The sequence below is a fragment of the Neovison vison genome, chromosome 14 (genome assembly GCF_020171115.1).
Source record: "Neovison vison isolate M4711 chromosome 14, ASM_NN_V1, whole genome shotgun sequence".
Lineage (NCBI taxonomy): Eukaryota > Metazoa > Chordata > Mammalia > Carnivora > Mustelidae > Neogale > Neogale vison.
In genome coordinates this window covers 24,802,975-24,824,846 of record NC_058104.1, presented here as the reverse complement: position 1 = coordinate 24,824,846, position 21,872 = coordinate 24,802,975, and the positions used below count along the sequence as shown (strand labels likewise).

Sequence of the window (21,872 nt, the reverse complement as noted above, 5' to 3'; positions counted from 1 at the left end):
GAGTATTGCTTAACTTAATGCCGGTAACTTGTATCCAGGGATCTCAGTACCTTTAGTCTTGGGGGGATGTCAGTTCTGTAGCTCACTTGAAATCTTTAGACTGTATTTGGTCACCATTTTAAAAGAAGCTAATTTTGTCTATTAAAGGGAACAGAAACTTCCTAACTCCCCATTTGGGATAAGTTTGTTATGTAACCCCTGGGGGGGATAGGAGCCCAACATTCCAGATGGGCAGTGCCTGTCCCGTTTCTGAGTTGGAGTGAGCTGCGTGGGGTGGGCCCCTGGCTGCAGGAAGGGCAGTGGGGTGGAGAGCTGTTGTGCTGGGAGCGTCCTAGGGAGCTGATGAACAGGACCCCCAGGGCAGCGCCATTCTAAAAGAGCTTAAACAGGAAGTGGTGAAACGTAGAACCACCTGCCCTCCCTTTGGTCTCAGGTCTGGATGTACAAGTATCAAGGCCATTAGACCCAGTTTGCTCAGTTGCTGTTTTTACCTCCTTGAGAAATGCTGCTCTGACCTTGGGTTCCTAGATTGTAACAGACAAGTGTCAAGTGCAGTAAACAAGTGTCTGTTGCAAACCAGCAGAAACCACTTTGCGGGTGGGGGTGCCCATTCTGGGAAAGCATCGCGAACTTGCCCTTGGCGCTTGGCAGCATCAGTAAACTAACCCACACTGTCCTGTTCCCAGGGCTTAGCTGACATCCTTGATGTCCACACAAGGAAGTGAGAATTCAAAAGCCGTGTTAGTTCAGCCTCAGTGGAAACCCAGGGAAAGTCAGTGTTTGCCAAATGGAGACAGGAGGAATTCCGTAGGGAGGGAAACCTTTTATTTCCAAGTTTTAGAAGGTATGAAAGCAAGAGTAAACTCAAAGACCCCTAAATAATAGTCCTTTGAGCTGTCTTCTTTTAAGCCCAGGTGAAGCTTGTTTCTGATATTTGACACTTTTGGAGAGGCTTATGTAAATGTTGATTTACATAATGTCAAATTATATATTATAAACGTGATGCTCTTAAGTGTTCAGAGGAACCCTGTGACCAGTCCCTCTCTGAACTGCATTCTGTATCTATACTACAAATTGCTCCTGATTTGTGTTTTCTCTCTCTTTTTTTTTTTAAGATTTTATTTATTTGACAGAGATCACAAGTAGGCAGAGAGGCAGGTAAAGAGAGGAGGAAGCAGGCTTCCAGCTCAGCAGACAGCTCGATTTGGGGCTCGATCCCAGGACCCGGGGATCATGACCTGAGCCGAAGGCAGATACTTTAACCCACTGAGCCACCCAGGCGCCCCTTGATTTGTGTTTTCTAAAGTTACATTTTAGTAGACCAAGTTTTCTTTCTGTTCCTTTTTTTTTTTTTTAAGGTTTTTTTATTTGCTTATTAGAGATAGCAAGAGAGAGCACAAGCTGGGGGGTGGGGGTGAGGAGAGGGAGAGCAGGCTCCCCACTGAGCAGGGATCCCGATGCTGGGCTCCATCCCAGGACCCTGAGATCAGGACCCTGAGATCATGACCTGGGCAGAAGGCAGATGCTTAACCGACTGAGCCACCTAGGTACCACCCCTCCCCGAATTTTGTTAAAGTGAAACAAGCCCGTTTTTAGAGGGTTGTTCACTGGACTTCATAATTCCATTCAGTAATACACTTAACATTCAGTGAGCTCATAATGATGTTCAATTTGAATTTAGGGTCTTCTGAAAGAAGGCTTCTTCAGATTTCTTGTGATCTTCTCTATCTACTCTGCAACATACATCTAGTGCAGTTTTTTTTTTTTTTTTTTGTCCTATAGTTGGTGACATTCAAAGGGTCCTCATTAAAAAATGCCTGTGTGTCGTTGGTTTGCAGAGTTGACTCTTCAGTCAGCTTCTCTGGGCCAGTTTAGGGATTTAGGGTTTGTTCACATGAGGAGAGAATTTTTGGTTTTAAGTTTCAGAAACTTAGCCAAGTAAGTAACTCCAATGCCGACGGTGACCTGTCTTTAGTATGCGTGTGCCACCCTTCACTTCCTCCTCCCTGTGTGGAACACACATCAGTGTTGATCAGGACCTCAAGAGGGAGAGAGAGTTAGAAGGAGAAAGAAGGGAGAATGCAGCCGATCAGTCCTGCTTCAGACAGACAACCAAGCATGCTGAGGACAGTGGAGTTTATGGGGAGGGGAAAGCTGTCAGGTCAAGTTAGGTGTTTGGATTGCATGTGGGTTTTATTTGTAGGTTTTCCCACTAAATATAATTGAGTTATTTTCCCTAAACTTTCAAGAAGGAAGCTTGAAGAACTCAAATAAACAAAGACCACAGCTCCATAACTCCCTGTCCTTGAATTAATGAGCACGAGAGACACCTGTCCACTAGCGGCAGCTTGCGTAGTAGCTGTCTTTGTAGTGATGTTCAGAGGTCTTGGGATTGTAGGTTGAAATCTCTTAAAGATTGTGGCATGATGATGTTTGCAGTCTCAGGTGTCTTATCTGTGGACCGATCCCGTGAGCAAAAAAAATGAGAATTCCTAGTCTGTAAATACCAGAGCATCTGACACTGCATAGTGTTTTGTTCCCGTGCCGCGTCGGGCAGCTGTGATCAGGGTTTTACCTGCAGGTGAAGTGTTAAAAATGTAAGCCTGCGAAGCCAGCCCGGTTTTTTAAATGTAGCCTTTAAAGTAGGCCAGCTACTCTCCCCATACTTGGCGAAGAGCTGATCTCATTTTCTCTTTATTTTTAGAGTCTTTTATTCAAAACTTCAGCGTTCTCTACAGTCCCTTGAAAAGGCATCTCATTGGAAGTGACTCTGCCCAGTTCCCTTCTCAGCATCTAATCACTGAAGTGACAACTGATACCTTTTGGGAAGTGGTCCTTCAAAAACAGGTATGGAATCAGGGGAGAGGCAGAAAGCACACCATAGCTCCCTATTGAAATAATCCCCAGAGCCACCCAGGGTTGTGGGGCGAGCCTTCAGGTTTGATATGCACGTTAATCACATGGCAGTCTTTTCGCACAACATGCATGAGTTACATGCTGGTTTTCTAACTGCAAAAAGTCCTTAAAGAAAGCACATAATTGAAAAGATCTAAAAATGAAATTTTTCACAGTTGGTGCATAAGCAGCATTTGTTGAATGCCTGCTGGGTACTGAGCACAGTGAGGATGTGAGCCCATTTCCTAGGGCCAGTAACAGCCATCTTTCCCTCCCCCAGGACGTTTTGCTGCTTTATTACGCTCCATGGTGCGGCTTCTGTCCATCCCTCAATCATGTCTTTATCCAGCTCGCTCGCCTCCTTCCGACGGATACATTCACTGTGGCGAGGTAAGGGAGCCTGCGGCGCTTCAGGCCTGTGCCCGTCTTCCCTCCTTACAGCCTAGCCATATGGTTTGCAGGGGTCTGCCCGCTGTTCGCTAACCTTGGGTAAGACTTGCTGTGATTGAATTGTCAGTTTGAAGCCATGAGCAAAACCTCGCTGAGACCAAAGCTTTCCTGATGCGTTCTGAGTGTTCTTTCCATGGTGTCGAGTGTGTTTAGCCCTGATTGAATTCAGGGAGGCTGAGTGTGGGAGCAGCGCTGACCTGGTTGCTAGGACAACCCCCACATTGGCCGACTCTCCAGAACATGGGAAGGGTGCCCCCCGACTTCCATGCGCTGCGGCCTTGGCACAGGGGAAGGGGGCCCAGTGCCCAATGTGCTGCCAACCGGCCCTGGGACCTGGAGTAAATCTCTCCGCCAGGTCTGGTTTCCCTCCTCACTCTTGAAATTAGGAGGAAGGATTGGTTGATATCTATGTGTTCTAATTTTTTTATTTTGGTGGTAACTGGATGTGGCCTCTGTACTAAGCAAAACAATTTTTAAATCCTTGTTTTGTAAAAAACAAGCGTCAAAGGAAGAATTTTTGGAAAAGGTACTAAACTGTTTGGGGCAGGGCTTGATTAGACTTTAGCCTTCCAGACAGAATTAAACATAAAAGATTAAATCATAGGACAGAATATCAGAACAAAGAGTACTGGGTTTGCTCGTTCCTTTGAGAGAGAGATGGAAACTTTGCAAAGTGAAGCAGTTACAAAAAATAATTAAAGACGAACAGATTCCATTAGGAAAGGGCTCAATGAGCGAAATGAAGAAAGTAGGCTTTAAAAAAGAACAGTAGCTATATTTTACAGCATCTGTGTTTCACCCACTGGATCTGCTGTAACTGGTGGTTAGAGCCAGATTTGAGGAGCTACTGTGTGCCGCGAGATTTCTCTGTATACATGTTAACGTGACCTGCTTGCTGGAGCACTCAGTGAAGCAGGTCTTAGGATCTCTTTTTACTGAGGAGGCAACTGAGTCACAGAGAGGGTAGGTAATTTGCCCAGAGTCACACAGCCTGTAAGTGAGGGAACAGGACTCAGAATCAGGTGCTCATACTCCAGACCCTGAGAAGGAACAAAGGTTTAAGGAAGTGCCAAGAAGAGAATGCGATCTGTCTGCACAGGGGAATGTTCTTTAGCCTTGAAAAGAGGAACATTCTGACACCTGCTATAGTGTGAATGAACCTTGAGGACTCGGTCCTAAATGAAGTACAGAGATACAAAAGGGCATGGGCGCTGGGAGGGGGTGGAGGGCTCAGTCGGTTCAGCATCTGCCTTTAGCTCAGGTCATGATCTCGGGGTCCTGGAATCAAGCAAGGTTCAGTGCTCCCTGCTCAGTGGGGTGTCTGCTTCGCCTCTGCCCCTGCTTGCCCCTGCTTGTGTTCACACATTTTCTCTCTCTCAAATAAATAAAATCTTCAAAAAATAAAATCTTCCAAAAAAAAAAAAAAAAAGAAAGAAAGACACCTGCTGTGTGATGGCCAGGTTGTGAGGCCCCCAGAAGAGTCAGAGTCCCAGAGACAGAAAGTAGATGGTCGGTGTGGCGGCGAGTGGGGGCTGTTGAGCGGTAGAGAGTCTCTGCTTTGCAGGATGAACAAATGGTTGCGGAGCTGGGTGATGGGGATGGCTGCGCCCCATTATGAGTGCACTTCCCACTGCGCAGCTCTGGGCTCGGAAGTGGTCAGGCTGGGACATTCTGTGTGTATTTTACCACAGTGAAAAACCATCGGGGGGGGGCAGGGGGAGTCACAGCTGGGAGGGACTCCTGGGGGAAGAAAAGACTTGGGGAGGTCTCTCCTGGAGGAGGAGAGTATAAATAAACTTAAGTGTGGAGATGACAGTCTAATAAATGTAAATGAGAACAATAACAAAGTATCATTTACACTTAGTAACAGTTGCTTTTAAGTGACAGCATCTTGTGTTGATAAAGTGAGGTTGGCAATGTCAGACCTAGGTCTTGAATTGGGCGTAAACTTTTTATTTTTTATTTTTATTTTTTAAAAAGATTTTATTTATTTTTTTGACAGAGAGAGATCACAAGTAGGCAGAGAGGCAGGCAGAGAGAGAGAGGGGGAAGCAGGCTCCCTGCTGAGCAGAGAGCCCGATGTGGGGCTCGATCCCATGACGGTGGGATCATGACCTGAGCCGAAAGCAAAGGCCTTAACCCACTGAGCCACCCGGGCGTAACCTTTTTAGAAAGCATGTTAGCAACATTTGTAGGAAAGTACAAAAATGTTTACGCAGTTTTGCCCCAGTTAATTTCACTTTGGGGAATTAAGGAACTAGGACTTGGAGAGGAGCTGAGCCAGTCGTTGTAGCAGGAGAGCAACAGTTAAGTACCTTGGGGCTTCGAGTGTGATGGAATGTTGACCCATTTATTAGAACAATGCTTTTCACATCATTAATTGAAAGGAGTCGCATATGAAACGTCTGAGCGCTGCTCGTCATGTCCTGGAGGTTTGCACACCAAGCCCGAATGCGAATCCCAGAAAGAAGGTCCCGACTAGCCCAGTGGAATTCTGAGTGGATGTTAATGATAATGTTTCTCTTTCAATCTTACTTGCTTTTTTGAAGTAACACTCAGGAGAAGAAAAGCATTTGATGATAACGAAAGCGTTCAGTGTCACTTGTTTAAATTTTACGTGGGCTGTCCCAGGCAGAGGCAGGAGCGCTGTTTTGTTCAGTTGTTTAAAACCATTATAATTCCGCCATCCTTCTGGACAGATGCGTGGCACTGATTCATTCCCACTCCCCCATTATGCTTTCTGGAAACTTCTGTCAAGTTAATGATTCAAAAATTTGCCATCATTTGTATGCATTGTTTGTGATGACGGACATTGGAGCCACCTGGCCAAGTGGCCCTCCACGGTCTGCTCCCTCCTTCTAGGGTGTTTTCTTGTTTGTTTGTTTGTTTCTGCACTGCCTGAGCGATTCCTGTGGGCTGGGGTGGGGGCTGCTGCACTTAGCCAAGTGCGGGCTACAGGAGGGACCGCTGCCTCCTTCAATACTAATAAAGCACAGGGTGGGGTAATTGAGCAAAGGTATCATTTTCTGTGTTAGAAAATTAATCTAAAATCTTCTAAAAAAAATAAAGGTTTTTTGGCCCCATCCAGACTTACAAAATATAAAATAGTGTGTAGTCTTTATTTTCCAGCTTTCTTATGTCTTCAGAGGCTGTATTTTGCGCAGTGATTTCCTTTTTCCAGAGCTGATTCAGGGATTAAAGTACTTGACCAGGCCCTGTCAGGTGGGTGGACTGCTCCTGAAGTGCCAGTGAGGTGTTCTGTTTTGTACTGTTTTTTGGGGAAGCTCATTTTTACTCTCAGGACATGTCACTTCCACTCCACAAGTACAGTGGAAAGTGGCATGTTCTGGAAGCATTGGTTCTTCTTGCCTGAGTTGCAACCAGCTTGTGTTGGTCGTGCACCACTCAGAGGGGCTGGTCAGTGTGGCCACAGAAAGTGTTCCAGGCTCTTCTATTATTGGAGAAGGTTATTTCAGGTTGGAGTATCTTGGGCTGATCCTTAATTTTTTTCATCTTTCCCTTTTCCAGGATTGATGTGTCTCAAAACGACCTTCCTTGGGAATTTATGGTTGACCGTCTTCCCACTGTCTTATTTTTTCCCTGCAACAGGTAAAGCTGATTTTTTTCTATATTTGGGCAGATGGGATTCTTCTGCTGAAAATGAAATGTGTTTAAGGTTCTTCACAGAAGTGAAATGCAAATCATTACCTATTACTAAACTGTTTTGAATAAAATATATTGTTCAAAAAATGTGCCCTTGGGGACCAAGAATAAAAGGGCTTTGGCGTCACAAGCTCAGATGTGGTTTTGGTAAGAACTTTGCCCCTCTCAGAGTGTGTGTTCTCACGCATATGAATGTGGCCATCAGAATTTGTTTGCCTTCTTGACCTTAAGAACCTACAGTGGGTGCAAAGCAAAGGCCCACATTCACAGTGGGGGGCAGGACACGTGCTCATTGTTGAGCCCCAGGATGTCAGGCCCTGCCTGCCCCAGGCTTTCATATGTGTCCCTTTTCCGCTGGGACCTGCTGATGACGACCTTGTCCGTTGTGCAAGTTGGAAATGGAGACTCTCCTCCCCACCGTACCCTATTCCCGGGATTCAAGGAGCCTTCTCCCCAGGTGTGCAGACTTCTGCCCTGGGGCTGTCACTTTGATGTCTTCACATTTGTCTAAGCAGACTCCAACCTCCGCTGATGACAGCAGCTACCTTGAAAGCCCAGCAGACAGGGATGGGACATAAGCAAAGGGGACGGCTTGACTTGGCAATTAGTAAATGTTGGATGTGGATATTTCACTAAAGGGGAAATTAACTCTTGGCCTTTGAAAGCCGGATAAACCAGATGTACTTCCCCTGTTTAAAAAGATTCCCTTTTGTTGATAAAAGAATGGGTCTTCGGGGACCAGTCATGCGGCTTTGACGGTATCTTTCCAGGGGGAAGCATTTGCAGGATTATTTCAGTGAGGTTCCTGAGTCCCGCATGTGATGTCTCCTGTTCTCATCCCCTGCGCTCACTTCTTCCGTTCATTGTAGCCACTGGCATGCTTTCTGTGTCTCCAGGAGAGTGCTTCCTTCCTAGAGATTGAATCATTTCCTTGTTTTTTCCTCTTAATGTCAAGGAATTTTTGCTGGAATACTTCTGGGGTGGTAGGGTCCTGTCACATCACACACTAAAAACAGAGTGTGACTCATCCTGTTCTGTTAACTGTTGTGATGAACCTCTTTCCTTCTAAGAAGCATTTAAAGTGCCACACGTTCAAGGGATCCTGGGCGGTAATCCTAACAGTTTCATCTGTGCGGGGTGGAGGTCAGGCACGAAGTTCAGTGAAGCATGGTTTTGGAATTTCAAACATAGTTTGGGAAGGTGGTAAAGTCATAACACCCAGCATGAGCCTTTGCATGGAGACATTCTCAGCAGCTAGAACTCCGGAGTGCGCATTGAAAGAGACACACAGAATTGTGCGTTTGGGAGACTGAGTCGGGCTGTGTGGGGGACGAAGCCTTTGTCGGAAAGCCGGCGGAGGCGGTCACTGTGGGATGAGCGTGGGTGCTCCTGCAGCTCTGCACCCCGGAAAAGTCTAGAAGGTACATAACGGATGTGAGGAGAGTGTCCCGCTCTTTGTGAACATGCAGAGCTTGGGAAACGAAAGCCTTCCTGCTCAGGAATGGAATTTTTCTTAATTCCTAAAAATAAAGAGTAGTCAGAAATGAAGTAAGCTCCTTGTCAGCTGGTCCAAGTTGAGTGTTGGCATGCTCAGAGGGCGTAAATGGGCCAAGGGCAGGCTTTGACCGCTCGCAAGAGAAGAAATGGAAAAGGCCTTTTTCACGATGTGTGTGCTTAGGTTATTTTTAGTGAAGAGACTATATGGGTTCCGATGAAACAGAAGTTTGCTCATGCCGCTAGGTTAAAATGTGTGCAGTAAGTAGGGGACGTGTCGAGATGCTGCCAGTTACTTAGGAGGGGAATTACCGGTGATGGGAGGGATGCTGCTTGTTTGCTTCGCCGCTGGTCTCTGTGAGCAGGTGTTTTATAGTCGTGAACAAGAGAAACCACAGGGAACGGCTTGTCCTCCCCATGGTGTGCCCCTGGCAGGCCCGGCTCTCCCGTGCAGGAGCATCTCCGAGCCGGTCTGCTCGCTCCGCTCTACGTCACGTTGTGGAAGTCGGGTGCTCTGGCCAGGCCTGGCTGAGGACATCTGGGGGTGCGGTGGCTTCCTGTAGTGTGGGCCTGGGAGGGGAGCAGCCCACCCGCCCCCACTCTCCTACCCCCTTCTCTAGAGTAGAGGCCTTACACCCTGTTCTTCATGGTTGTATCTAGCGGTTTAGGTGCTAGAGGCGTGAACGCACTCCTAGTGAATTTAGAGCGGACTCACACCGCAGGGCCTTTTACAGCTCCACTTCCAACATGATTCCTTTCTGGAAAGTTGGTTCACACCTCGTGTTCTCGCTACTTCTACAAAGTCGGAAAGCTGGTCAGCACACCCTGTAGGTAGCTTCATGGAGATGGCTCTGGGACAGGACTCCCGAGTAGTGTGCTGACAGGGGTTCTCGGCCCTGGAAGCGTCTGCACACATGCTAAGGCACCTGGGCAGCTCTCTTCCGGGGAGTTAAGTTCCTCCCTCCTACGAGACCTGGTTTGCGCTGCACGGCTCAGCCGCGGAGCCGGCCTCCGCTCGTCCTTCCCTGCCCGCGCCTCATATGGGCCAGGTTTTCAGTTGTCTGTTGAAAGGCTGGGAGGCCCCAACTCGAAGCAAGCTTCTCCAGATGAAAAAACCTGCTTTAAAGGAGGGCGTGGCTATATACTTACTCCAGATGTTTGGCCATTCCACGTATGCGAAAGTCTCCATAAGTGTATAAAATGGTACATGTGTGATTTTAATTTCCCTGTGATTTTTATTTCCTTGAGAAAGAGATGTCCATCAGTAGAACACCTTTTGTCTCTTCTTAGATATTTGACCACTGGCTTTGTGTGTGGAGACGGTGTGTAAGCTTTTAATGAGTGGTTTCTTGGTTGGGGTTTTTTTTTTTTTTTTTTCTTTTTTAAGATTTTATTTATTTGCTAGAAAGAGACACAGTGAGGGAGGGAACACAAGCTGGGAGAGTGGCAGAGGGAGAAGCAGGCTTCCTGCTGAGCAGGGAACCCGATGTGGGGCTCGATCCCAGGACCCTGGGATCATGACCTGAGCTGAAGTTAGATGCTTAACAACCGAGCCACCCAGGCGCCCCTCTGGGTTGGTTTTTTAAGGCATCAGGTGATTGTTTCTCGGCTAACACTCCGCGTTCAGATAAATCGGCGTCACCCATACAGCCGTCCCATGGGAGCGACACTGCTCTACCACCCCTTCTACAGATGAGGCAGTGCGAGGGCACAGAGGGGCCACCTGTGTGGACACTCAGGACCGTGAGCAGCAGCCTCGGGAGTCTGCCCAACGGGTGGCTCTGGGGCCCGTATGTGGTAGAAATGTTGGTCATCAGACAGGTAAATGACAACTTCTAGAGAGGAATTTCCTATATCAGGACTTGTGACAGACCTTTGGGGGAGCCCCGTTCATACGTCGCTTTCCTTCCTTATTCTGTGTTCTCAGGATGGGGCAGCCTTAATTTCTCGGAGTCCCTTGGTTGGTCTTTTTGTCAGGGGTCAGGCTTTAGTGATACCTCCTCCACTGTGGTAATAAAAATGACTCCAGATGTTGCCAGATGCCCCTAGGGGCTTATAGTTACCCCAGTTAAGAACTCCTGCCTTCGATAATGTGTGATAAATGTTGGCTGAAGAAATCTGGCTGAGTGTGCAGTCTTTCCGATTGCATCACACGCTGTTGACAGCCACAGAGTGACACAGGCGATGTCCCACCCCAGGACATCCTTCCTTACACGACATTGGGCCTCTCAGAGCACGTGCTGCCGGTGCCTTCCATCCCTGGCTCAAGGCTTGGGCATGGGAGCTTCTAGTCTTTCTCCCAAGGTGGTTATCAGAAACTGGGCTCTTTGTCCTTAGGAAGACGCATACTTGAGATAAGCCACCTTAATTACAGAACGAGCATATGCGACATCCTCAACTTTGTAGAGAAGTTTTTGCCCAGAAAACATTTTCCTTGCTGACTTTCATTAAGTAAAATCCTCGGCATATCTCTTGGTGGGAAGCCCGGCCTTCGGTAGCAATGTGCTTTGGACTCAGAATGTTGGCGGGACTCTCACCTTTGACCCCTTTCCCTTTGTCTCCAGAAAGGACCGCAGTGTGAAATACCCCGAAGACCTTCCCATCACCCTTCCTAATCTGCTGAGGTTCATTCTGCATCACTCAGACCCCGCTTCCGCCCCCCAGAACTTAGCTAACCCTCCTACCAAAGAGTGTCTTCAGAGCGAGGCAGTCTTCCAGCAGGGGCACATCTCCCACTTGGAGAGAGAGATCCGGAAGCTGAGGGCGGAAATCAGCACCCTCCAGCGGGCGCAGGTGCAGGTGGAGGCCCAGCTGTCCAGCGCGCGCAGGGACGAGCACCGGCTGCTTCGGCAGAAGCAGACCCTGGAGAAGCAGCACAGCCTGCTCCAGCGGCACAGCGAGCAGCTGCAGGCCCTGTACGAGCAGAAAACCCTCGAGCTCCAGGAGGTGGCCCGGAAGCTCCAGGAGCTGGCCGACGCCTCGGAGAACCTCCTCACTGAGAACACCTGGCTCAAGATCCTGGTGGCAACCATGGAGCGGAAGCTGGAGGGCAAGGACGGAGCCACAGCCCTCTCGGCCCCCCGAGAGGCCACCTCTGACCACCCCGAGCCTCCGGGGCCCCCCCGGCTACCAGGCAGCAGCCTCCCGCCTTCCAACAGCAGTTCCACGCTGGCGTCCGAAAGGAGCAATGAGAACAGGACAGACTAACTTTTAAAATACATGAAGAAATCAGAGGTGAAAACTGTACATTGGGAATATATTTATGCAAATTTTATTGAAATTTATTGTAAATAAAGATTTTCTCAGTGGTCTAGAAAATCAGCTTGAATGTCATTCAGCGTTTATTGAACAGGGATGACATCCCTTCCACTTATTGCACAAACTTGGTAGCTTTGAGACCGAAACAGTAGCACAGCCCATTTGAACATCTGTCTGAAAAGTTAGTCCGGATTTTCGTGGCTCAGTGTCAAAGAGTTCCCTCCCCATTCCCCGACTGTTGCTTCTGTGATGACATGTGGGATGAAAGGCTGATTTCCTGACTGACCCGTCAGAAGACCAGAACACAACAGCTGGGCCATTCAGAAAGAATTCAGTGAGAGGTCATAACTTCACTAAGCCATGTGAGCGTGTGGCTCTGGCGTCAGCGCTAAAAAAAGCAGCCATCGATCAACAGGAACAGTGGGCGCTCTTGTGTGGCTGTTCGCTGCCTCTCCAGGCACTCCCACTTGCCTCGAAGACTCCCACCAGTGGGTGCCCCCCCACGGGCGCTGTGCGCTGGGACCCTGACCTGGCAAAGATGTTGCCCCTGGCAACCAGGGTGTAGGCAGGATGAGGGAACCTCCAGGAGCAAGACCTGGGAGAAAGTGAAGGTTCGTCTCGTCAAAAACAGAACTTCACCGGTGCTGGTTAAAACCTCAGGGCAAGTCTGACAGTTAAGAGATCACGTTCAGGGTCAGCCTGGGGCAGGGGCTGCGGGGGGCGGTTCTGGGTTCCCCAGGTGAAGGCAGCCTGGGTGCGTGCTGCTGGCCGCCGAAAGTCGAGGTAGAAAGCCTGGAAGTTCTGAGATGCGAGTGGAATGAATCAGACATCCCTGCACCTTCTATGTTGGGTCTCAAGGGTCCTTTATCAGAAAACCAGCCTTCTCCCTGATCGTCCCTGGGGCACCTTTGAAAGTGCTGGCCCCCTCTGGCCCACGGGCCCTCTGAGGGTCTCTGGCTGGATTCTTAGGTTCAGCCACCCCCGTTTTAGGGGCCAGGGACATCTCCCCTGTGCCAAAGCCCAGCTGCCTTACTGGGGCTCCTCAGTAGTCCCCTGGGGCAGCCCAGACTGCTACCAGCTACCCTTCTCCCAACTCCCAAGCTAATTCTTCATGTTTGACCTCCAATTTGAGGGTATGCTGCTAAGATGAAGTGTTCCCTCAGCTCCCTCCTTGGGGTTCCAGAAAGAAGATGATTAGTTCAACATGCTCGTTAGAGACTTGGGGGAGCCCAGAGGAGCCGCCGTCGGCCTGACCAGTGCTCCGTGATAAGCCCACGCTGGCCTCTGGTTTATGACCCAGGGTGCCGACACAGGCCGCGCTTTCATCAGTGGGAGTGTGCCTCTGGTGGTGGGATTAACGAACTCGGCCAGCTCACTGACATGTCCACAAGATACGCCTTGAAGACACAAGGGTGGGGGTGCTGGCCTGGCTGGGAGCCACCATGAAGACCCTGTTCTTAACCTGAAACTCACTGCCCCTGCCGTGCGCCCTCCCCGGGGATCCGCTAAGGGCGGGCTGTCAGGACGCCGTCCAGGCGCCTCTCCTGGGTGCTCCTTCCCTCGGAGCTCTTCGAGCAGGGTCAGAAGACTCCTAGGCGACCCGCTGGGGAAAGTGAAGTCGAATACCCAGCAGGTGGGTGCTGCTCAGAGAAAAAGGAAACTAATGTGTGAGAAGGAGGAGGGGGGACCCTCCAAGCCCCCTCCCCCGCCCCTCCAGTGCAGAAAGTATTAAATACAACAACAAACGAAAAACACGATTTCCTCTTTCCTGGGCCAGCTGGGTTTCCGATAAAGGTAGCAGCCACAGGCGCTGGTGTTTCTAGCAAAGCCTATGCCAAGTGATGCTGGCTGGGGGCGGAGGGCGGACAGCAGTGGTGGGGAGTGCTCTGCGTGCTCTAGAAACTGCTCTGCTACCAGGCCACCTGGCAGCCCTCGGGACGCGGGCCCTGGCCCGTCCTTCACCGGCTTTCAAGCAGTGGCGGTGGCTTCCTTGCAATAACTCACTCTCAACAGGAACTGGTTATTTAGGACCAAAAGAGAGGGGGGCGTGGTTCTTGCATCCATTGCTAACCAAGCAGAAATCTTCCAAGCACCCCAGCTGGTCGGCCACGAGACTTAACATGGACATGTCACGTCCTCTGCCCCCCCACTCCCGCCCCCCCCCACGTCTATATTAGAGGCCCCTGCCAAGTGCAGTGTGGGCCTTCCATGTCTAAGCCCCCCACCCCCGACCCCACAGCCTTGAGTCAGCTTATCATGACTACAGTCAGTCCCATGTGCTCTACACGGTCTTTTAAAAAATCAGCAAAAAAGGCTTAAGCACATGCTTCCAGGGCCTATTTACAGCTCTGTTTGGGAGTTCGGCGGTACAGTAGTAGCTCCATCAAAAACAGGCTCAGCTAAACATTCAAGTAACAAAAGCGCTACGGGGTCATGAGCCCCGGCAAGGTCAGGCCTGCCCACTGCCTGCAATGGGCAGTCCCACCGGGAGGCCAGGGGGGCACCCAGGGCCGCCGCCTCCTGGCTACTGACGATAGCCAAGACCTCGGGAGTCCGTGCATGCGGTGATAAAGCCCAGCGAGGCCATGCCAGCAGGCGTCACGCCGTCCGCAGCAGCTCATCTGTGGTGTCGCCCCGCCCACGCCTCTCCGCTGGAGGCAGACAGGCCTCAGGGCCTCCGCATCCCAGCTCAGCCGTGGACTTCTGGGCCGCTCGGGGTCAGCTTGGCCTTTCTCTCCACGCACGGTCCCTTGGCGGAGTACTGCACCAGCAGGAAGGGCTCCTTGGTCTCGCCATCGCCCACGATGCTCTCCTCGTCCTCCGACTGGCTGATGCGCTGCAGCCGCAGGTAGCACCAGCAGCCCAGGATCAAGGCCCCCAGCGCAGCGATGGCAATGAGGATGACGATGACCGTGACCACGCCCGTGCTGGGGCTGTGGTCCATAATAGACATGGTCAGCGCCTGGGGAGGCTTCCGCGGGAGGAAGCGCGTGCGGCCGTCTGCTCAGCGAGGCTGGAACCCAGGCTGGACACGAGAGCCCTGAAAAACAAAGGAGGGTGAGGTTCCACTGGGGGATCCACGGGGCCCTGACAGCTCCCAAGCTCGGGGGTCCGGGACTGGGGGACCTTGTTAATCAGGTCTTAATTAAGTCTGACCATCCTGCCCTTGTCCTAGCGAAAAACACGCTGGTCGGCTTTCACCGTTCCTAGCTCAGGACGTCACGCGCGTTCTCTTGGCTCCCAACAGCCCACTTTCCACCTCTACCCCTGACACCGTCGGTGTACCCGCCACCAAAGACGAGTCGCCCAGACAGGGAGCCAGAGATGCAAGAAAGGGGGCCCATGACCCCCAAGCCCACCGCAGTCCCGCTGGAAGCTGGAAGAGGGTCTGTTCGAGGGGATTGTCCTGAAAGCCCAGCCTGCCGAGGTGTTCAGAAACTGCCCAGGGACCAAGAGAAGCCAGTGCTCCGTGATGGCCAGACACGCGAGACTCGAAAACAGGGACGCGACCTCAGCCCCTCGCTCCGACAGGCGACATAGGTAACTCAGCCAAGTCTTCTGGAACACCTGGGAGAGGGTGCAGCCGATGACAGCCTCTGTCCTCAAGGGAACTGTGACCAGCCAGGGAAGAGCCCTCAGCAGCCCAGTCCTGGAACGCGGATGCGTTCAGGGCAGCGTGGGGGAGGGCAGGCAAGAGTGGGGCAGACCGACCCCTTCCCGCACCGAGCTCAGCGTCAGGGGCAGGACCCAGACTGCGAACAGATCGATACATCAACTCCTGTCACTACAAACACATCGGTGCCGTGTCAGGAACACAGGGGACTGGGCACCAGGACGCTACGTTGGGCAGGGCAGGCGATACCTGGGGAGGTGAGGCCGAGGCTGAGCCAGTAGGAAGAGCCGGCCCCTGGGAGGTGCATTCCTGGCAGGGGAATGGCATCTGTGAAGGCTCAGAGGCAGGAAAGGGCCTGCTGGCCAATGCAGGAGCTGGAGCACCAGAAGTGTGCGCTAGACCACCACCACCTCACGACCGCCCATCTTAGACAAGCCTCTGCACCTCGCTGGGTCTCAGATTCCTCCTCTGTGGATGCGGCTGGTGGGTGGCCACGGAGAGCCGGCAGTGGGCAGCACGGCAGACTGAAAAAACCCAGACTCTAGGTGACTGAGGCAACCAGGCTCCCCTGGGTCCCAAGACCCTGCGCTTTCTAACTTGTCCTCCTCACCACCCAGGAAACAAATAACAGTAACACGCACCCAAGTGTTCGAGGGTGGGGAAAACCCTGTGCCTCCCTCAGCACTCCGTAAGAGCTGGCTGTTGAATGCACTTCTCTGGGAAGACGGACATCAACACAGGGAGAGAGCGGTGGAAGGGAAGGCTTTCCGCCCATACAGGATGGAACTGGCATCCTTGAGCAATAACAACCTTAATTAGAAGTGATTCTTAACCCAAACCAAGGAGACGCCCCGCCCACCCAAGGCCAGACTTGCCTGAAGGTCAAAAGACAGCTAAGTCGATGTCCCTGGACCAGGGACCAGCCAACCTCCCCACCCCAGCCCTGAGTACAGCCCTGCCACCTGTGCCCACATCTGCAGAGACGTCCTGGGCAGGAGGGGGCGGGATATCCCTAAAGTCTGCCCCCTTCTTACCACGTGCAGGGTCAGGCTGCTGTTGTCCCTCTCCAGAGGCTCCCTGGCCCACCCATGTGGGTCCACTGGAGCCAGGGCCCCGTCACCCAGAGGAAAAGCCTCAAGTCCTACAGGGCCCAAGAGGCCGCATCCCCATCCCCTGCTTCTCCCCGGCCACAATGACCTCCAGGCCTTTAGCTGGACAGGTCTCTCTGCCCCAATGCTCTGCTCCCCCAACACTTGTTCGGCTGGAGCCACTATGCCCTCCTCCCAGGGGACATCTGGCAATGTCTGGAAACATTATTTTTCTTGTCACAGCTGGCAGTTGGGGGAGGGGGGGTTCTAGTGGTATGGAGTGGACAGAGACCAAGGATGTACTAAACATCCTATGGTGCAGGGTCAGCCCCCACTAACAGGGATCCAGCCCCAAATATCAACAGTGCGGAGGGTGACAAACCTGGGCCCAGGAGGGCGTCCTTGTCCTGTGCCCACACCTGCTCCCCACCACCAACCAAGAAACTTGCTTCATTGTATAACCCTGGCTTCCCTGGCAGCCATCTGGTTGGCCCCGACCTCCCCCATCGGGCTGTGCACTCCTGGAGGGGCCCTGCACTCTGCTAGGCTGCCAAGTGCACAGGCTATCCTGGCCTCTTCCGTCTCACCACCCCCTCTGCCTGTCCCCTCAGGCCTCCAGAAAGGACAGGTACTTCCCCACACCCCCAACAACCTGCCAGTTGTGCCCAGTGAACCTCTCTTCCTGCTACGGATGACACCTGCCTTGTCCCTCCCTCTGGCCCTCTTGTGTCCAGTGCCTGCTGGGGTGCTTACCCGTCTACCAAGCCCCCGGACAGGAAGGCAACGCAGTATCAATTCAGAAGGGGAAGTATGTGTGTGTTTGGGGGCAGGAAGTAGGAAATCAAACAACAGCGGCAAGACCTGAGGTGGGGGGGATCCCTAGGGGCCAAACCTGCCACAGAACCTAGGAGGCACCTACCAGTCCAGGGGGAAGCCACATGGTCCTAGGACTGATGGGGAAACTGAGGCAGAGGCTGCCCCAGCTCAAAGGGACATTTTGAGGGGAATGATGACCTCAAAACCCTGTCTGCTGCCCTCCCCCTAGGCCAGAAGGACACTCATCCCCAAGTGCACAGAGCCATGGGCACGCCTGGCTTGTGCTCGTTGGCGCCACCCTCCCCCGCCCCCAAGTGCGCTGTTTGTCCCTGAATTTGCTCAGCAAGTATTTCCCAAGATGATGGTTTAAAAAAATCAGCTCACATCATCCACTGCTCAGAACCCGCCCTGGCCTCAGCAGAGGAGCAGCACTCCCTGCCTCCCCCGGCTTCTTCACACCCTTCCTGCCCTCCCACCTCAAACCCTCTGAATTTTCTGTTCCTTCTGCCTGGAATGTTATTCCCTGACTGTCCCACGACTGGCTCCTTCCTATCATTCGGGACTTTCTCCGTGGATGCCTCTGGGGGGTGGGGGTGGGGCTTCCTTCCCAGACCACCCTGGCTCCAGACGCCCCACCACCCCACACCTGCCGTCGCCTTGCAGTACACCTCTGTGACCACGGTGACCCCAACCCTGCGATCATGCTCGATGAATGACAGCTGAGTGTTTCAAGCCCAGAGACCTAGGGATGAGTTAGAGGAGCCCCAGTCCTCATGGGGATCGTGGCTGGCAGCTCCCACCGCTGAGCCCGCTCTTGAACCCAAAGCCAGTCCCGGGACCCCTCTGCATGGGTCCCAAGACCCATGCTGTCCCAAGAGACTCCAGAAAGCTGGCAGCCCGAGTGTGAGGTCAGGTGGATTCCCAACAGGCCCGAGCCTATGAAGGGGCAGCTGTCTCCACGTGCTAGGAGGCAGGGAGAGGAGGGCGCCTCTGGGAACCTGACCCCAGGGAATGTCTGAAGCATGAGGGTGGCCGGCTGGTTCCCCCTGACCCCTCGTGGCCTGGGCTGGAACCTACCCACTTGGTTTGCCTCTCCTGATGTCCCTCAGGCCCTTCTGAGCCATGTTTCTCCTGTAAGTCAGCTGACCCCCTCACCCTGATCCAGGCAAGTGCCCAGGGTGGGACAGGGACGGCCACAGCTCCGGGCTGGGTCGACGCCCAGGATGGCTTGCAAGAAACCGGCACCCGTTGAGAACAATCATCTAAGTTGCTTAACACTCATTCCATACACTCGCTTCATCCTCCCAAGAACCCTGTGGCGAACAATGCTCATTGGTATCGGTTCCACTTTACAGATAAGTAAACTGAGGCACAGAGAGTTTGCGTGCATTGCCTGAGAGTGAAAAGCCAGAATGCAGCTTGTGACCCCAGAAGTGCAAGCCCAGGAGAGCAAAGGAAGGGGCCTGCAGCTCTGGGTGCTCTGGGGTGGGCAACAGAACATATGCCCCCACCTCCAACCTCTGCAGAAGCTCCTGGCCGGCCCCTCAGTTAGGGTGAAGGCTAGCACTGGAGGCCTGAGGCCATCTGGATCCCCAAAACATACAGGACCGATTCTCCACCCTCCCACTCTGTGGACCCTCAGTCCTGCATTCCTGGGCCAAGGGTGGCCTGACCTCGGATCTTACCCGCAGGTCCTGGAGAAGCAAGTTCTATAGCCCAGCCCTGCCAGTCTGCTGAGGCCGCCCCACCGGGCTCCTCACTCCCCACCCTCTCTGCCCACCAGTGCGTTCAAAAGGGCAGTCCCCACCTCAGCCACCAGCCAGCTGAGGGTAGACAGATGCCTTCCACTGGCCTGCCGACCCTCAGAGTTCCCAGCCTAGTGTAACACTGGGTTCCAGTTACCTCCTCTTTATGAGACCCCAAAACTGAGCCTTAACCCCAGTCCACAGGTGATATTACCCACTCAGGGCCCGTGGGGCCGCAGCTAGCAGGAGAGCAGATTCAACGCCCACTTCCCCAGCCCACCTCCCGCCCCTACAGTGAACAGTGAGTTGTTCCGGGCTGTCCCAGCAAACTGCTCCTCATGGCCTTGGTGTCTCAGTGTACAAAATATGTGCTCAGTCCCTTACCTCTCCAGCCAGGCTATGGGGAGGATAAGCAGTGAGAAGAAATGTGGAACTGGAATGGGTGGGGGGGAGGCACTGGGTTTGCATGTCACCAGGTGCCACCCCTTCCTGGTGCCACAGGGAGGACAGTGAGCCCTTAGCATCACCTCCACCTCCCACCACCAAGGACCTGCCTCCCAGGAGGGTAGAGAGCACAGTCCGGGCCCATCACCACAAACAACCTCTTCCTCGAGGCCACCTGCCACCTTCTCGCTTAACTGGGCGTATCACTAGTGTCACCGTGCCCAGCAGGACACCAGCTCACCCCTCCCACCCTCCACCTGGAACTACCCTATTTACAGGGTAGCCAACCCCTCCCCGGGGATCGGAGGAGCAGAGTTTGCAGCAGTGCCCCCAGGGGTTAAGCCATGCCCTTGGGCAACAAAGACATTTGCCAGGTGTGCCAACAAGCCAGGCTCTGCCCCTTCAGGGGACCCCAGTTCACACACCAGAAACATCTCCTGCCTGGTTTCTGATTAGGAACATAGTATGGTAGAGGGTGGACAGGATACTGCTGGGCACAGTCAGGATGCAGATGGGACGTCTTCTCTGTGCCAGGTCCAAGCAGGTGCTGGGACCCAAGGACGCATGGCACAAGGATCCTGCCCTCCAAAAACCAGGACGAGAACAGCACGGATGCAGATGGGAAAAAGCATCACGGGGCTGAGGCTGTAGACAGCCATGTATATATAGCCAGGGTCCTCTGGGCCTCCCATCACCCACCCAATTACACCCCATCCTCCAGAAGAGGAAGCTCGCACCAGAAACCCCGGAGGGTCCCTGAAGGCAGAAGAGGAAGCTGGTGCAGACTGAGCCCAGGGACTGCCCCAAGGTCAGTCTGGGTCTCCTGGGGCACAGGCCTGTGGCTCATGCCCCCACCCTGTGAATCAGCCACTGGCCATTCTCACAGGGTCAACCCACTTGGCCAAACAACTTTGGTAATAGCAGAAGATGCCCAACGAAAGTTGCCAGTGACATTCTATGTGCCAAACACATAGAAGCTGAGCACTTCACACGGATCCTTTCTCCTTCCATCCTCAAACAACTGTAGGGTTATCATTAAGCCCACTTTGCAGATAAAGAATCTGTGGCTCAGAGAAGTTAAGTCAAATTGCCCAAGGTCACACAGCTCAAAAGTAGCCGCCCAGGGAGTCAAAGCCCGGCAGCCTGGATTGCAAATGCCAGATTTCAACCCTGACATAAAAATGTCATACTTTTGATCCCCACCTCTCTACTCCCCTGCTTCAGGCCCAGGAGCCTGGTAAACCCCGGTGCATCCCCCGCCGGGGCAGGCTGAGTGACAAGGGTTCGATGCTGGGGACACAGGGATGACAGGCGCCCCGGCAGCTACCGCGTGCTGAGCGCGGGCGACGTGCAGGCGCGGTGCCAGGCGAGCTCCACACACCCTCTCATTTAACCCTGCCAGGCGACGCCCTCTCCCCCACTCTACCAAGGAGCTGAGCGAGGCTAGAGAGAGGAAGGGGCTCAGCCCCCTGGGCGACGGCTGGAGGGGGAGCGACAGCTGTAGAAGCAACTCCGGCCGGCCCGACTGGGGCGGGGAGGGGGGCGGGAGGACGGGGGACCACAATACCCAATCATGCCCACGCCGCGCAGTCATCACCGACGAAACTCGGCACCAAACGCAGCGGCCCGTCCTCAGTTCCCCACCTGCGAAATGGGCTCCAAACGTCGCCAGGACCCGCGCTCCTACCCCTGACCCCGGGGTCCGCCGGACCACCCTGGGGGATGCTAGGACGCCCGCCTCCTCCGCTAATTTTAAATACCCCGAGGCGTCCAGAGGACCCGTTCCAGCGGCCCGCCTGGGGAGCGGAACTGCGGGCCGCGGTGGCGGGCTGGCCCGGAGGGGGGGGTGCGGGAGACACCCGCTCCCCGCAAAGCGGCCACCGCCCCCCGCCGCTTCCTTTGTCCCGATCTCGCCGCAGCGCAGCGGACAAAGAACCCCCGCCCGCGGGCGCGGCCCCCCGGAACAGACCCTCCTCCCGAAGCCGCGCCCCCGCCCGGGCTGCCCCTCCCCCACCGCAGAGAACCCCCCCCACCCCCTACCACGGCCCACGGGCGAGCCTCCCCGCGCGCGTCCCCAGCCCACCGGGGGCCGCTCTTTCCCCTCCCCCGAGCCCCCGCCCGGCCCGACCGCCCAGCCCGCCGGGCTCTGCTCACCATTGCGCCGCCCGCAGCCCGGCCCGATCGCCCCGCAGCAGCCCCGAGGGCCCGGCTCCGCCCGCCAGCCAGCCCGGTCCGGCCGCCGCGCACCGTCGGGACGCAGGAGCCCCGCTCTGCGGCGGGCGGGGCATCTCCGGTTCCGCCCCGGCCGGAGGCGTGGCCCGCTCGGAGCGGCCAATGGAGGCCCGCGCTGGGGCGGCGGGGCGGGGCGGGGTCACGTGCGCGCGGGGCCGGGGCTGCCCCGGCGGG

General features: G+C 53.9%; 2 protein-coding genes across 3 annotated transcripts in view; one reads left to right on the top strand and one right to left on the bottom strand.

Annotated features, from left to right (window-relative positions):
* The window catches only part of TXNDC11 (thioredoxin domain containing 11), a 59,362-nt gene extending 47,542 nt beyond the window's left edge, over positions 1–11,820 (top strand). For both annotated transcript variants that reach the window (XM_044233399.1, XM_044233400.1), the window contains 4 exons: positions 2,705–2,847; positions 3,176–3,285; positions 6,874–6,954; positions 11,067–11,820. In XM_044233399.1, coding sequence (XP_044089334.1) covers positions 2,705–2,847; positions 3,176–3,285; positions 6,874–6,954; positions 11,067–11,709 — 977 coding nt within the window. In that variant the 3' untranslated portion in view covers positions 11,710–11,820. The remainder of the gene's footprint in view (positions 1–2,704; positions 2,848–3,175; positions 3,286–6,873; positions 6,955–11,066) is intronic.
* SNN (stannin) lies at positions 11,751–21,689 on the bottom strand. The gene is made up of 2 exons (XM_044233401.1): positions 21,621–21,689; positions 11,751–14,800 (listed from the first exon to the last, which is right to left on the bottom strand). The coding sequence occupies exon 2, from the start codon at positions 14,711–14,713 to the stop codon at positions 14,450–14,452; it is 264 nt and encodes an 87-aa protein (XP_044089336.1). The 5' UTR covers positions 14,714–14,800; positions 21,621–21,689; the 3' UTR covers positions 11,751–14,449.
* Between the last annotated feature and the right edge of the window lie 183 nt (positions 21,690–21,872).

Excerpts from the sequence above, each read along its gene's own strand:
- SNN (XM_044233401.1), bottom strand. The coding sequence starts at position 14,713 with ATGTCTATTATGGACCACAGCCCCAGCACGGGCGTGGTCACGGTCATC.